Below are 15,974 nucleotides of genomic sequence, written 5' to 3' on the forward strand. Positions count from 1 at the left end.
CCTCGTTTCCACATGCAACGTACGAGGAGCAAGCCGTCAGAGAAACGACGAAGGGCAACCCAGAGTTAAAGGGAAGAGCCAAGATTGCCTTGCAGGCCAACGCAGGGATCAACAACGGTCGACTGAGCCAGGAGATGAGTTCGAGGACCTAGAGAGGTTCTTCATGCTCATTCACGCTAGCGAGCCAGATGAGGACGACTCGACCAAGAAACCGGATGAGTTCGAGGGCGTACCACACGAATACCTCAAATACGACATTTTCAGAGAAAAGATGAGAGACGAATTACCGCCATATACTTCATTTGACCACGAGATCAATTTCAAGGAGGGCGCGAAGCTCAAGAAACACAAGATCTACCATATAACCCCACAGTAAGATGAGGCAATGAAGGAATACCTGGATGAAAACCTACCAAGAGGCTTCATTAGGCGTTCACGGTCACTAGTAGCGTGCCTAGTGGTCTTCGTACTAAAGAAGTACTGGAAACTACGTATGGTTGTGGACTACCGTTCACTAAACGAGGAGATGATCAAAAACCGCTACATACTCCCGTTGATCACCGAGGTGAGAGACCGGTTATCCGGGGTAGAGTGGTTCACGAAGCTTGATTTGCCTTTTGCGTTTGGCCATATCAGGATTAAGGAGGGAGACGAATGGAAGACAGCCTTCAGAACCCGGCATGGGCACTTCGAGTACTGTAAAGGAAGAGCACTGTGAGGACCCGTCCACCAAACTGGCCCTGAAGCAGCCAGAGCCGCCCAGAACCCACGGGCCTATCAGAAGCCTCCTCGAGGCCCCACCTACCCCACTGATAGATGCAAACTTATTCGCGAGCACGCGACGCGTTGTCGGACTTTTCCTTCTTTCCCTCCTCAGTTTAGAATCTTCGTCGATAGCACCCAATGGACTGAGTTCACCTCAATGCCTTGCCCTGGTCGTGACAAGCACCAACTGGCCAGGCCACTGCCCGCTGGCGCAAGCCACTAAGCCACGCTAAGGCGCCACAACCCACAAGCTTTCACAAGCACACGCAGGACTGAGCCCCTGAGCATGTATATAAATAAGTGGCCCTCGCCCCCTTCCTTTGCGAGGGCCAGGTTGAAGTCTTACCCCAATACCAGTCATTGCTCGCACTTCTTGTTACCTTCATTGTGACCACGTTGGTCCGGCGTACCTGCCTTCTCTCACAATCCCTCACTTGACCCCCTTCTTGGAAAGAGACCTTGCTTCAAAATTCTGTGCGCAGTAGAGCCGCTCTGTAAGCCTCAACAGTCTTCCTTTCTTTAATAGAATTTTCCACTCAATGGAGTAGTGGATGCATGTGGGCGGGGATTCGTTAGATGGCAGGCTGGGGTTCCAGTTGTCTAGTTGGAGCAGTGGCAGCCCCGGTCTGCTTCTCTGCGACTGATCATGCGGGGCCGGACTCGCGCCGCGGCTGCTATAGGTAGGTTCGGGAGTTCGGTAATTGTGAGGGCCTGGTCCTCCAGGCCTCCCAGACGCTCTGACTAATCAGACGCCAGCCGGGTGGATCCACCCGACCAGCCAGAGGGATCCACCCCACTGACCAATGGAAGCTCGGCCAGAGCCCCACCTTGAGACGCCCTGGAAGAATCTCGCGAGGGGAGGCTTTTAAGCTTCTTTTCCCTTTTCCCTTTATTTTAGAATCTTCGTCTATAGCGCCCAATAGAGGAGTTCCGCCCTCATTCCAAGCCGGCCGTGACAGTAATCAAGATCATTCTCGTTATACCACTAGCTTATATCGAAACTTGGGTTAGCCCTGGTGGCGACTCTCTACTGCAATCTGGTGCTGGTGATGACTCGAGACAACCCATGCGGCATGTCAGCACTCCAAAACATTAGCTTGACTGGCAAACTGTTGGAAAAAAGCCTCTATTTTGATACAGCCAATTGCGCCCAGGCAGGCTTAGGTCAATGCAGGTCAACGGAATGGGCCTAGCCCAAGGCGACCCCTCTTTTTGGTGGTAAAATGGGGTCCCCTGCTGGCATGTCCCCAGGACCTACCTTTTAGACACTACACACAATCAGTGCATTGCATCTGCTCAAAAACTTTGGTCCACTTTTGTGCCGTGTTTTCCAACAAGTTGGCGTATTCCTGCTTTGTCACCATCGAGAATCGACTCTTCAGCAATCGTCGTTATTATATGTCAACTCTTCAGCAATCGTCGCCATCGAGAATCGACTCTTAAGCAACCGTCCAACGGCCATGATGCAATCCACGTCTTTCGGAGCCGGAAACCGGGGCCAGCAGGTGGGGCTGAACTACGGGACGGTCAACGCGGAGTTCCATCTCCCGCCAGGTAACGCTAGCGCCGTCCGTGCCTGCGCCCAGCCCACGCTGACGCTTCTACAGAACGAGCCGAAACTCCACCAGTCCCCTCCGCGACTATCCCCTTCTCCCGCGACCCCGATTTTATTAACCGTAGAGACATTCTCGACCAAATCGACCAGCGATGTTCTAAGCCAGCCGCTCGTATGGCCCTTGTGGGCCTGGGTGGCGTTGGCAAATCGCAGCTTGCCATCGAGTTCGCTCACCGAATCGCCACGGGGCGGCCCGACACATGGATATTCTGGGTCTACGCTAGCACGCAGGCGCGTATCAAGGAGGGGTTCAGGACGATTGCCGACGCCGTCAAGCTACCCGGCCGCAACCAAACTAAAGCCGACATCCCACAACTTGTGTACGGCTGGTTGTCTAACGAACAGAACGGTAAATGGATCATCATCCTTGATAGTGCCGACGACCGAGACGTGTTCTACGCGGCAAACGGCGGCCGCGAAGGAAAACCGTTAGTGAGCTACCTTCCACAGAGCCGGAACGGGTCTATCCTTATCACGACGCGTAGCAAAGACCTGGCATTTAGGCTTACCGGGAGCCACAAGAACATCGAGGTTGGGCCGATGGCGTTGAGTGATGCACTTCTTCTCCTAGAGAAAAAACTAGACCCGCTCTCAGATATGGACGCAGCCAAAGATCTAGTACAAGCGCTCGACCTTATTCCTCTTGCCATCAGCCAAGCGGCGGCATACATCCAGGCAAGGTTACCGATGAGCTCGGTCACCAAGTACCTGGCCGAGTTCCGCAAGTGCGAGCGCAAGCGGGCTCAGCTTCTCAAATACGATGCGGGTGATCTACGGCGGGATGGTGGGGCATCAAATGCTATCTCCACCACCTGGGAGATCTCCTTTAAATACATCCGCTCGCGGAGACCTTCTACAGCCGACCTTCTCTCGCTTATGAGCTTCTTCAATCGACAAGGCATCTCTCCGTCACTTCTTAGGCCCGTCGATGTCAAAACTATTCAGCAAGTAACGCACCTTACCGTATCAGAGGATTCAGGATCTGAGTCTGGTAGTAGTAGTAGTGGTGACGAAGGTGGGAGGTTTGAGGACGATGTGGCCATGCTAAGAGACTTCTGTCTTATAACCGTCGACGAGGACGGTAGTGCATTTGAGATACACGGGCTCGTACAGCTATCGACGCGGAGGTGGCTGGAGTCGGACGGGCTACAAGACAAGTTCAGGCAGCAATTTATTAAGCGGATAGCTACGGCGTTTCCTACGGGAGACTACGATAATTGGGCGACGTGCCGGCAGCTCTTTGCCCATGTTGAAGCGGCTATAGATCAGCGACCAGCCGAAGAGAGCATAGAGGAGTGGGCAAGTCTTATGTATAACGGAGGGTGGTATGCGTGGTCGCAAGGCAAGTATAAGGTAGCAGAACAGATGATAGGCAAAGCCCAAAAGAGCCGTGAGAAGACATTAGGAAAAGACGATAAGAAGACTTTAGATAGTATGTTATTATTTGCAACGGTCCTGTTGGACCAAGGCCGGTGGAAGGAGGCCAAGAAGCTGTTTATGCAGGTGATGGAGACGAGCAAGACCAAGCTCGGGGCCGATCACCCAGATACGCTGACGAGCATGGCCAGCCTAGCGTCGACGTACAGGAACCAGGGCCGGTGGGAGAAGGCCGAGAAGCTATTTGTGCAGGTGATGGAGACTCGCAAGACCAAGCTCGGGGCCGATCACCCAGATACGCTGTCGAGCATGGCCAACCTAGCGTCGACATACAGGAACCAGGGCCGGTGGGAGGAGGCCGAGAAGCTATTTGTGCAGGTGATGGAGACTCGCAAGACCAAGCTCGGGGCCGATCACCCAGATACGCTGACGAGCATAAGCAACCTAGCGTCGACATACAGGAACCAGGGCCGGTGGGAGGAGGCCGAGAAGCTATTTGTGCAGGTGATGGAGACGAGCAAGACCAAGCTCGGGACCGATCACCCAGATACGCTGTCGAGCATGGCCAACCTAGCGTCGACATTTTGGAACCAGGGCCGGTGGGAGGAGGCCGAGAAGCTATTTTTGCAGGTGATGGAGACTCGCAAGACCAAGCTCGGGGCCGATCACCCAGATACGCTGACGAGCATGGCCAACCTAGCGTCGACATACGGGAACCAGGGCCGGTGGGAGGAGGCCGAGAAGCTATTTGTTCAGGTGATGGAGACGAGCAAGACCAAGCTCGGGGCCGATCACCCAGATACGCTGTCGAGCATGGCCAACCTAGCGTCGACATACAGGAATCAGGGCCGGTGGGAGGAGGCCGAGAAGCTATTTGTGCAGGTGATGGAGACTCGCAAGACCAAGCTCGGGGCCGATCACCCAGATACGCTGTCAAGCATGGCCAACCTAGCGCCGACATACGGGAACCAGGGCCGGTGGGAGGAGGCCGAGAAGCTATTTTTGCAGGTGGAGACTCGCAAGACCAAGCTCGGGGCCGATCACCCAGATACGCTGTCAAGCATGGCCAACCTAGCGCCGACATACGGGAACCAGGGCCGGTGGGAGGAGGCCGAGAAGCTATTTTTGCAGGTGATGGAGACTCGCAAGACCAAGCTCGGGGCCGATCACCCAGATACGCTGTCGAGCATAGCCAACCTAGCGTCGACATTTTGGAACCAGGGCCGGTGGGAGGAGGCCGAGAAGCTATTTGTGCAGGTTATGGAGACGAGCAAGACCAAGCTCGGGACCGATCACCCTTCTACGCTATCGAGCATGGCCAACCTGGCGTCGACATACGGGAACCAGGGCCGGTGGGAGGAGGCCGAGAAGCTATTTGTGCAGGTGATGGAGACGAGCAAGACCAAGCTCGGGGCCGATCACCCAGATACGCTGTCGAGCATGGCCAACCTAGCGTCGACATACTGGAACCAGGGCCGGTGGGAGGAGGCCGAGAAGCTATTTGTGCAGGTGATGGAGACTCGCAAGACCAAGCTCAGAGCCGATCACCCAGATACGCTGTCGAGCATGGCCAACCTCGCTTTTACTTGGAAAAGTCAAGGTCGACATGCTAATGCTTTAGCTCTGATGGAGGATTGTACCCAGGCTCAGCGGCGGGTTCTTGGCCAAAAGCATCCCGAAACGCTATCGTCTTTGGCTACCATTGCAAAGTGGAGTAGCTAGGGTGGGCTTTATTATTACTTTGTACATATCTGGAGGATTCTTCTAGCTTTTTCTTATGAGACGAGTGATACGTATAGTATTTACTAGACAGTATTGTAGATTAGGTATGCAATTAGTGGATTAGTTTGCGCCTTGTGACCTTGTATTTGATTAGTCGGTCGTTACAGGACTTGTTCGCACGTGGTGGCGCGCGAGCCAAGCGCCGAAAGCAGTCAATGCATTTTTGTTCCCCCAAGCTTCCGGCTCCCGGCTCCAGCAAGTTTTGGAGCCTACTTGTTTCGATATAAAGCGACCTGCGATGTACTGTGTGACCCACAGCCAAGACAAAATGGCCCGTGCGGAGAAAGTTTGAACATTGAAATCGTGGACACTGATTTCGGTCTGTACTATATTCGGAGAATCTAAAAGCCAACGAAGGAAAAGAGGGAGCTATCTACGCTAGTAGGGGAGCTTCAGCAGAATTAGGTAAATATCAGGTACAAGGGCCTGCATGGTACCGCTAAGAGCTCTATTCACGGTATATTCCGTAGCGTTTTAATTGGGTGCATCCCATTTTACGTGCCTATGCGAGACGGAGTAGTAGGCGTTTCTAAAAACGGCATTCTATCAGCTAAACTCGACACGGAGTCCGTTTTAATCAAGATAAGAGATAAGACGCCGCATTTTTATTCGGTGCACTTCTGGAGCCCCATTTTCGACTCCTGTATAACCTCATTTTCGGGCACTTTGAGTCTCAGAGACAAGGCTTCTGACCGCCATCTTAGTTGTCGGAGTGAGCAACTTCTTTTTTTCTCCCGGAGCTACCTATTGGCTGCATTTTATTTAGAGTGTGGTCCATGCGCGCGCCCACCACGTGCCCTGCATCAGCCGAAAATTATTGCGACCCGACAGCCTAGGGGCTTACGTGGCTCTAATTGTTGGAATCACCAGGTACCAGTACTGGAAGCAACAGGGCGTAACTACACGCCGAAAACTGGTGGTTCAAGTGTTGATTGTTGATGTCTATGTGTATCTAGAAGAAAGAGGTGGCCGTAGGCCACTTGCCTTTCACCTTTCGAAGAAAAAACCCACGTCTTTCGCCCGCTCCCGCCAGTCAACCGCGCAATCACGTTGACGAAATGGCTCGCGCTGGATCGCCAGATCCCGACCTACAACCTCTACTACTTCGGCTACCCTCCCTCGCTATGGTGAAAGACAAGCACCAAAGCGTACGGCGCACTTCGCATGAACTGTAGAAGGCATACGACAAGCTTTCTCGGGAACTCTTCCCCGAAACTGAACCAGACGAGGAGCGCATCGAGCCAGACCGGCAATCGAGCTTGAAACTCACGTCTCTGGGAATTGAGCTTGCGCTTAAGCAACAGGAAGAGCTGCGGTCTGAGCGCGAGACAATTATCCAAGAGTGGGACGGCAATATTATCCCGCCCTCCAAAGCTGATATCCGAATCCGGGACGTGGGTAAACGTTACCTATCGGCTGGTGATGCATTGTGGCAACACCATAAAAAGAAAGCAAGGCTGGATGATCCTAGTATTGTCCGCCTGCTAAAGCCAGGCGGTGAGGGGGTTTCGGAATGCCTCCTTGCCCTTTACAAAAAATGCGACGGTCTTGAGAAGACAAAAAAACGGCCAAGCGAGTTTCGTCGAGAGTCGATCAAATACTACGCAGGGGAAGGCCCCAACAAAGACGTTTGGTGTCATGTAAAAGGGGACTGGACCTCTGGAGACAATATAGTCGCTGCACATATTGTGCCCTTCTTTCTCGATAGCGATGAGATTGGCGAGATACTCTTCGGCAGCCGAGCACCAGATCTCCGAAGGGCCGGAAACTCGCTCCTGCTCCGGAAGCGGATCGAGAAATGGTTCAATACATACCATGTTCTGATTGTTCCCATCAACCAGAGAGAGACACCTATTATGCGCTGGCGGATTGACGTCATCTCATCTTCGATCAAGAATACTAGGTGGGCGGATGGCCCGGGAGGGTTGGGAGGGGATCTTGACGGGAAAGAATTGACGTTTTATAACGAGAAGCGTCCAGTTTCACGCTTTATGTATTTCCATTTCGTCATGGCTCTGGTCCGTATCAAGGACGTCAAGCGATATGGATGGCAAGATATTTGGGCCCGATACTACCAGCAACGCCCATTTCCTACACCAGGTAACTATATGCGACAGAGTATGTTACTCGCGTTGGCCACCCATTTTGGGACGGCTGATATGCACGTCGTCGAATCCTGGATTAAAGATCAAGGCTTCGACTCTCCATTGAAGTTAACCAAAGAGGAGACACAAGAGGCAGCACGCCGAGTGCACGTGGCCGTGGAGCAGGCGATCAATCGCGCTGAGAGAGACGAGAGCATGGAAGATGGCGATAGTAGCAGCGGCAATGAGGACGAGGACGAAGATGAGGGTGAGGGCGAAGATGATGGTGAGGGCGAAGATGCGGGTGAGGGCGAAGATGAGAATGATTAGATAGGGAAGGGTAGCGGACGGGCCGATAAATTATACGTATTTAGCAGCGGCCTCGACCCTCTCCTTCGTGATGTCGAAGGTTTTGGCCTCGTCGGACATGATCAAATGGGGTAGAACTGTCGGATGCGGCGTGCTCGTTCGCTGCTTATTCGGTGTACTTCTAAAGCCCCATTTTCGACTCCCGTATTCCCTCATTTTCGCCCGCTTTGAGTCCCAAAGAGAAGGTTCCTAACCGCTAGACTAGTAGTTGGGTGGGCCAGTGGCATTCCAGTGGTGGTCGTGGCGGCGGCGCATCTTTTTCGTCGCTTGGCGTCATTGCTGCTGCAGCCGTCGCTGCGCCGCTAATAGCACCAAACTATCAGACTGCAACAGCACTTTTAGGATTGTGTGCACCAGAGTGAATTGTTTCTATTCTCCTCTTCCAGTCTTTCCACAAAAGACTCTCTCTTATACTTCCTTATGTGGCAATTACATGACGAATCCCAGTGGCGAGGATTACGCATCGTAGGTCCCAGCACCTTCTAGGCCATTCCATCTGACACAAACAGACTCACCCCCGTCAAGATCAGCGAACTCCTACTAGTCAACGTTATCATCACCGTCAGGCTTCTTAGAGACGATGAACCCTAGCTTGAATAAGATAGTAGCCCGATCTATTTCTTACCAAGTCCAAGTCGGCGGGCCCGCATTTGAAAAATAGTACTACCCAACACAATGGCGGCTACCTTCCTCATTCTTTCAGATACGCACGACGATGCCTTCCCCGACCCAGCGTCGCTCCCCGGCAAGGTCGACGTCGTGCTCCACTACGGGGACCTCACCATGATCGGAGGCCTGAGCAACTATAAGAAATCCATCGCCAATAGCCGCCTAGATTTGGCGCCTGCATTTGGCGCATCGGGCGGTGGGGGCTGCGGTTGAGGGACCCCGACCGCAGCCATCGCGGCGCCTCGAAAAACACGCGTTCCGGGTGATATATTAGTAGAGATTAATAGGGTAATAATCGTTAAGTATTCGGCGTGCCTGTTCATAGCTAGAAAGCGATAAATCGGGCGTGCGATTAAAGTTATATTACGAAGAAACTGGTTCATTTTGGCGGGGGAGCTGGCTAGAAAGTTGAAGGTACCGCACGGACCACCCACAACGGATTGACAGCTATCCTACCATCGAAACAAATTGTCGTGATAATTCTATATTTCGATGTTCATGGTCTAATTGTTGGGTTTCTAGGGGGCAAGCCCCCTACGACCCCTAGTGCCTGCGGCGCTCTTAGCCTGCGGCGCACTCCTGTAGCTTACAAAGCGGTCCGTTCTCCTCCCAGATCCAATTAGGAATCCCCCCAAGGCGTTCCTTCCTTCGACGGCCTCACGACACAGCAAAGCGGCATTTGACAGATTAACACGTCCGAAGATTATCCGATCGACCAGTCCCCGTTGTCCATTTCGATACGGACGTAAACTAGCCAATCCCGATGCGAGAAACTTCGGTACCCTTACTGTAATATAGAATACAGCTGAACGGAGCCACCGTAGGCGAGCTTGCGAGCCGGAGGTGGCGTAGAGAGGCTGAATAATGTCAGCGCAAGCATCCGAGGCCCGGAGTCTCCAGAGATACGTCGGCGTTGAGCCATGGCTTCTACGTCCCATGTCATCACAGCCGGCTGCTATCTCGACTCCGACTCCAATGCAAAGAACCATGAACAGCGCCGACTTCCATGCGTCAAACCTGAGCACAGGGCACGTGAGACGTGGTCCCCAATAGAATTACCGGCAATCAGGGGACTGGGCAGGAAACGACAACCCAGGCCCCAGCAGTGGTCGTCGTGGCTTCGGATTGCCCGTTCAGGCCATCCCAGAATATGGTGATGGCCATACCCTGCCAACAAGGCCCTCTATGCCTACACATGCTCCCATTCGTCCTCGTATCGGAAGCAGTCACACCGACAGCCCCAATCAGTTTTCAGCACGCCATACATCATCCCCAGCTGACAGCCCCAATCAGTTCTCACCACGCCATACATCATCCCCAACCCCCAACATACTTCCCAGGCGTCAGACAATTGATGAGCACTTTGAAATCAGTGAAACCGGCAGATTGTCGAACCAACAACAAGCAGTTGGGCTTGGCATCGAGCCCCGCCCACACTTCGCCACACGCCAGAGAACCGCGACCGTTCCTCTGTGATCTCAACCATCCGATATTTTTACGGTTGAAGAAATTTACATGACGCTCATCAACCCAGCTAACAAGTCCACTTTTAAACGATTCTGGACGCCTCTGGTACACAGTTGCTCAACAATTTCCCGCGTTTAAGAGAAACCGCGGATAGACTGAAGGGCAGTGAGGGACGAGACCAAGTAATCAACCCATACTTCAGAAGCAACATTGTCACTGACACTCGGTTTGGGTTAGGTGTGCGTCGTCGACGATTCTCTCTCTACGGCAGTCCATCAACAGATGGGGAAGACCGTGGGAGTCCTTACTCGTATTCTGAAGTCAGGGGATGTAGATCCAGACAAAATCATCAATCTGCACTACACTTCCAGCCGGAAACCCGTGTCCAAGAGCCGAGCCACGCAGCCCCAGGACGATATCGGCAACTATGAATTCTCGGGAAAACCATGCGATATCTTCGAAGGCCTCGACTCGATTAAGACCGACTACGATGGGACCAAACCTCCGAGTATCTACATACTCACTAGACGTGGCGACCCAACAAAGAAATCGCCCCACAACGAAATTGGCCCACGCCATGCCCACACCCACTCCACGGGCGCAAATTATCCATTTCTACACAAAATAACTAGCAAAAAAATACTCAATCCTCTTCTTCGGCCTGTCTATATTGTTCGAGCCCACGGGCGATTATTTCCCGGGCATCTTCGACTGCATGTGGCTGGCTTTCTGCCCGGGCCGTTTTTTTCCGCTTTGGGAGTATTTGACTAGCTTTTTGTGCCTTGGCGATGTCCTCTATACGTGCAAATCGCTCATTTCCATCTTCATATACCCTCTTACGCGTGCGAGGCTTTGAAGCCTCTAATTCGGTTGTGAGATGCGTAATTTGTGCCTTCAAAGACGCGATCTCTGTATTCTTCAGATCCAGGGACCTCCCGACCTTAGTAAACAATGCCCGCACACGCCGCTGAGCCGGACTGAGGGCATTCCGAATACTGTCCTGGTACTTCTTGATGTCCTGACTGCCGTGCGGTGTTTTGAAGAGCCTGTCATCGTCGTTCGGGGCCGTCGTCGGCGGTGTTGAAGGCCGGGCCGGGAGTGCCTCATTGTCCTTGACCGCCTCAGGGTCATCAAGTAAATAAGCCGGGTTGAAGGGCCAAATCCCGGTTTTACTGAAGCCCGACATGATGTTACGGGCACTCATGCCTTTACCCGAGGCATCTCTGTAGCAGTAAAGGAACCGAACCTTGTTGACAGGAGCTGACGATGTGAAGCTCGCGAGGGCCTTGGTATTTTCCCTAAAATAGGTCTTTAAAGGTGAAAAGACCGAGCGATCGAGAGGCTGAGACTTGTGCGATGTATGAGAAGGTAAATAGACGAACTGGACCTTATTTTGGAAGGCCGCTAACATGAATTTTTCGTTCATATGGCTCGAATGTTCGTCAAGGATCAGTATACGCCATTCGCCCGGCCTTTGAGGCTTTGTTTGGATCAGGTAGACCTCTTTGAGCCATTTCAGCGCAATACTGGCGTTGCTCCAGCCTGTAATTGAGTAATCGTACTTCCATTCCCGGAATTCCTTCGTCAGGTTGAAGTTATCAGGAAAGTGTTGTCCTTGAAGACTGGCCCCGGTAAATATGATCACGGGCTTCAAACGAACGCCCTCAGCAGTGCCGCATTCGATAACTGAAACCCAGGTTGTTGCATCAGAGCTTTTCACGTAGGTTCGGTTCGTCAGGGAGCTTCCTATGACCTTTCCGGCCCGGTTCTCGAGCTCCTGCATGCCGTGCTCATCCATATTAGCGATGTTGGCCGGGATGACCTTTTTATCCTTGATTTGGAAGGCCAGGCGCTTGGAGAAAGCTTCATAAGCTTCACGAGTAGATCCGCAGACTCGAGAGGATTCCAACAAGGTTGAATTCTTCATCTTCACCGCCGGGTTGCGGCGTAGGAAGCGGTCCACATATCGCTCCCCAATGGTCTTTTTCGTGCCGGCCTCATTGAGTATAGCTTGAGCGAATCTCTGCACCTGACGACGGCTAGGAGCCCTGCCTGCAGCCTCCTCATTGAGGCACCAGTCGGCTAGGAAGCTTTCCTGCGCATTGGAGAGGTTTCTTTCGGCTTGTTTACTTTGTGCTCGATTTTCTGCCCCGTGGATGCGTTTGCAGAGGGTAGAAGGAGGGATCCCGAAGTCATGCGCGGCCTGCTTCTGCGATGCGCCCTGTTCAACTGCAAGTATTGTAGATTGAATTAGCTGCTCTCGACGGTTCGACATGATGTATTTTGAAGCTATTCGAGCCTGAATTGATGAAGTTGTGTTGTGTTGAAGTTGAAGGGCGGGAAATTAGATGACAGGGGCAGAGATTTCGTTGTGGGGCGATTTCTTTGTTGGGTCGCCACGTCTAATGGTAGATGGAATGCCGCTAAGGATATACCCAAGTGATGTTCGTAAGCTTGGTTCCATCATCAAACAGATACTGCGCCGTAATTATGACGCGGCGAGGATTAGCAACAACGTCGGCATCCAGTTCATCCGGTTCTAGGGAGTGACCAAGAAGATGCCGTGGGTAAAGAGCGACTGCAGTTCCTGGATGACCGTCATGAAGAACAGTTCGGGGGGCTTGGAATACTGAGGACCGATATCGCCGATACGACTGACTGGGACGGTGACGTGTGCAAGATGCTCCTTGGCGGTGTTTTCACGGATGCTGAAAATTTGGCCTCTCCTGACCAAGTTTGGTGTCTCAAACCCTGTGGTGTGGAAAAGGGAGAAGGGTGATCAAGTAAGGGCATTGGTTTTCATTTAAATACGTTTCTATCTAGAGCTGGCACGACGGCGAAAACTGCTAGATTCCGGACGAAAATGAGGACTAGACTGCGAGTATGCAAATGCAGCTTTGCGGCGGCAATCCGAACCAAGGACGAACTACACTGTTACCTCGGACCAAGGTCCAACGCTTTCTAGTTTTCTTGTACACGCCACATTGCCACAAAATCCGATGCCCAGCTCGGGAACCGCCGCGATGGCGCAGCGCATTTACAAAGGATCGGCCGGGCTAGCTACAAATGGCAGACGTTAGCATCTGGCTGCAGGAACGAGAAGTCTAGTTGGCGTATAATTACCTCCGCCCACGAGAGCATCGTCTTCGGCATGATAGTCAAGTCTCCATCGGCAAACGAGCATATAATTCCGGCTTGCCCATATCTCGAGCCGGGCGGAGGCACCGGAGGAAACGAGCAGTTGAGCTTGACGAAGCCGCTCCACGTCCCGTTGAATACCGTCCTGAGGCCACAGTCCATCAGCACATCTCCTACACTCATAACCAGCCAGCGAACCCGACGAAAACAGCGGGAGACTGGTGGGGCTGGAGTCTGGATGGCACGCGAGGGGGGGACTGGTGGGACTGGAGTGTGGATGGCACGTGAGGGGAGGACTGGTGAGACTGGAGTCTGGGGGCACGCGAGGGGGAGACTGGTGGGACTGGAGTCTGGATGGCACGCGAGGGGAGATTTACCGCATGTTGGGCGTCTTGTCGGCGCAGTCTCAGCTGTGGTTCAGCTCGATGTAGCCATTGGAGGCATCGAAGCGCACGTCCCACGAGACCACGTCCTTGTAGTACCCGCCCCTGATAGTTGTACGAGTACGTGGTTTTGGGCTCGAAGCTGCCCATGTACGGCGTGAGCCGGCGGTCCCACTGGCTGCCGGGGAGGGGGATCAGCTCGCCGCCGGGGCGGGGCGCGAGCGCCGAGTTCTCGAGCCCGAACCGCAGCACGGTGCGCGCGTCCGACGGGTCGCGCGCCTGCTGCCACCCCGTCGACACCACGGGCCCGCTGCTCTGCACCAGCCGCCACACCACGGGCCGCCCGGCTGAATTTGCCATGCAGCTCCACTCGCCCGGCTTCGGGTCCGGGTCCGTCAGCTCGTGCGCCGGCAGGCTCTCCTGCCGCGTCAGGCCCCCGCGCACCGTCGCCGGCGGGTCCGCGCGGATGTCGCTGTTGTCGTTGTTGTCGTTGTTGTCGTTGTTGCCGTCGTTGTCGTTGTTGCCGTCGTTGTCGTTGTTGTCGTTGTTGTCCTGTGGGTTGAATGCGCACCACCGCCCCGTGTTCACGGACCCGCACGTCGTATTCGATATCTCGCCCCGGCGGGACACCCCAGCCCCGGCGGCAGCGGCGTCACCGTGTTGACCGCGCCGCAGTACGTAGCTTTCAGCGAACCGCTGCCAGCAAAGAGCATTCTATGTTATGTCAGTAGGGAGCAGCAGCTGCCACGTCTGGTTAGAAGAAAAGACGAGAAAACATCTTACGGCCCAGATGTGTCCGTGTCGTTGCAGTACTACGTCTGGCTCACCGACACGGTACTCTCGGCCAGGGTCAGGTTGAGGCTGGTGCTGCTCTCGGCGGCACCGGGGACGTAGACGGCGTCGTCGACGGTCCAGTCGGGATGCGCCAGCGACATGTCGGTGCAGTCCTTCCGCGGCGCGGGATCCATGCCCTTGGCTACGTATGGAGGGCTCGGACGCGGGACTAGCTGTGCCGATCCCGTGGGCAGCGTCGGGGGTGTCCATTTCGCCGTGGCTGCCGTCACGGGGAGCGGTGTGGTGATGTTGCACGCGTACGTAGTCTTGTCGTCCGGCACCGTGGGGCAGGTCATGTTGATGCGCACCTCCCCTGCCGCCTGGTGAAGTATTCTGATCGCGGCTATCAGTCAGAGACGGCTTCTCCAGAGCAGGAGAAGACAAAAACTCACGGGTAGGATCCGTCCTTGGCCGCGCAGTACTACTGCTGGACGATGGAGATGGGGTCCGGCGGCGTCCTGCTGGGCGAGTAGCTGAAGGTCTGGACGCTGAGCAGCGTCCTCGCCTGGAAGCTGTCGGGCGCGGGAATGCCGGCGTCGTCGGGCACGCACGCGTCGTTGACCACGTACACGGGGCTGCGGAACTGGTCGGTGCACGGGCTGGGCAGCCGACCCGGCTGCGGCGGCGTGTCCAGGCCGTTGACGATGGGGCCGAGCTACGGGGACGTGCCGTTTTCTGGCGTGCTGTTTCCCACAAATGCCGGGTAAGTTGCTTGGCACTTCTCACTTTCGATTCGGATTCGTGATGGGTTTGCTAGACTTGCCTGACATTGTATTCCAACGAAGCTATAGCCACGAGAAAAGGGGCAATAGCCCAGACAGCAGCTTAGAACCGCATAGCTGTGATTATCTCTAGCCTGGCAAATTCTGCCAAGCTTGGCCTAAAGTCTGTGATGAAGCATCGTTGTGAGAACGGCGTTCTGGTCTTCTAATTATATACCTCTCCAAACACAAAGCCCACTGCAGTCGTGAGGATCAATACGAGAAGAACATCGCAGTCTTTATCTCCGATGGCCCTTTATTACGCCCTAGCACTCTATCAACTAACACCCAGTGCTATATTAGGCCCCGTGTTCTGGAACCGCATCTTCCCACGCAGGCCCAATCTCGCTAGCGTCACGGCGAGATCTGTGGATAATTGCTGTGGGCCAAGGCAGACTGCCATTGTTCTCCGCTTCTACAGTGCGGAGGCTGTGCCGCGCGCCGTCAATAACTACTCGGATATATTGCGCCCTATTCTCCACCTAATATACTGCCTGGCGGGAGCGTCGGAGTAACCAGATTGTAGGATCCTCGTTAATTAATTACTTGCAGCCGGTTCGCTGCGGGCAACGAGCTTGAATGGAGACTCAGAACAGAAGTTGTGTTGTCCGTTAAACACGCCGGCCCTGCCTTCTCGTGTTCCATTTTCGCGGTGGCGTGATGTGCTTCGGGATTCCCTGGAGATTTTAATAACCGGAATCTTTTGGATGTCTCTCTACTAAACAGGACG

The 15,974-nt window shown here is 54.0% G+C and overlaps 6 protein-coding genes across 6 annotated transcripts; 5 read left to right on the forward strand and 1 right to left on the reverse strand.

Moving 5' to 3' along the window:
• Nucleotides 1-5,197: 5,197 nt before the first annotated feature.
• B0T26DRAFT_631370 (uncharacterized protein) lies at nt 5,198-5,479 on the forward strand (the record flags this gene model as incomplete). Its single annotated transcript, XM_060436341.1, has 1 exon — nt 5,198-5,479. One exon carries the CDS (start codon nt 5,198-5,200, stop codon nt 5,477-5,479), a length of 282 nt encoding a protein of 93 aa, XP_060303486.1.
• Nucleotides 5,480-6,714: 1,235 nt separating this feature from the next.
• B0T26DRAFT_761920 (uncharacterized protein) lies at nt 6,715-8,239 on the forward strand (the record flags this gene model as incomplete). Its single annotated transcript, XM_060446407.1, has 1 exon — nt 6,715-8,239. A coding segment is annotated over one exon (1,239 nt), but the record flags the coding sequence as incomplete, so codon positions are not given.
• Nucleotides 8,240-8,494: 255 nt separating this feature from the next.
• B0T26DRAFT_867637 (uncharacterized protein) lies at nt 8,495-10,058 on the forward strand. Its single transcript, XM_060447843.1, has 2 exons — nt 8,495-8,857; nt 9,955-10,058. The coding sequence occupies exons 1-2, from the start codon at nt 8,668-8,670 to the stop codon at nt 10,014-10,016; spliced, it is 252 nt and encodes an 83-aa protein (XP_060303488.1). The 5' UTR covers nt 8,495-8,667; the 3' UTR covers nt 10,017-10,058.
• A 14-nt stretch (nt 10,059-10,072) lies between these two features.
• B0T26DRAFT_689079 (uncharacterized protein) lies at nt 10,073-10,726 on the reverse strand. The gene has a single exon (XM_060441018.1). It carries the CDS (start codon nt 10,705-10,707, stop codon nt 10,450-10,452), a length of 258 nt encoding a protein of 85 aa, XP_060303489.1. The 5' UTR covers nt 10,708-10,726; the 3' UTR covers nt 10,073-10,449.
• A 2,770-nt stretch (nt 10,727-13,496) lies between these two features.
• Nucleotides 13,497-13,856, forward strand: B0T26DRAFT_689086 (uncharacterized protein). Its single transcript, XM_060441019.1, has one exon. It carries the CDS (start codon nt 13,505-13,507, stop codon nt 13,808-13,810), a length of 306 nt encoding a protein of 101 aa, XP_060303490.1. The 5' UTR covers nt 13,497-13,504; the 3' UTR covers nt 13,811-13,856.
• Nucleotides 13,857-15,071: 1,215 nt separating this feature from the next.
• B0T26DRAFT_689087 (uncharacterized protein) lies at nt 15,072-15,911 on the forward strand. The gene is made up of 2 exons (XM_060441020.1): nt 15,072-15,166; nt 15,247-15,911. The coding sequence occupies exon 2, from the start codon at nt 15,493-15,495 to the stop codon at nt 15,757-15,759; it is 267 nt and encodes an 88-aa protein (XP_060303491.1). The 5' UTR covers nt 15,072-15,166; nt 15,247-15,492; the 3' UTR covers nt 15,760-15,911.
• The last annotated feature ends 63 nt before the right edge of the window (nt 15,912-15,974 follow it).

This window comes from Lasiosphaeria miniovina (assembly GCF_030549165.1).
Source record: "Lasiosphaeria miniovina strain SMH2392-1A chromosome Unknown B0T26scaffold_1, whole genome shotgun sequence".
Classification (NCBI taxonomy): domain Eukaryota; kingdom Fungi; phylum Ascomycota; class Sordariomycetes; order Sordariales; family Lasiosphaeriaceae; genus Lasiosphaeria; species Lasiosphaeria miniovina.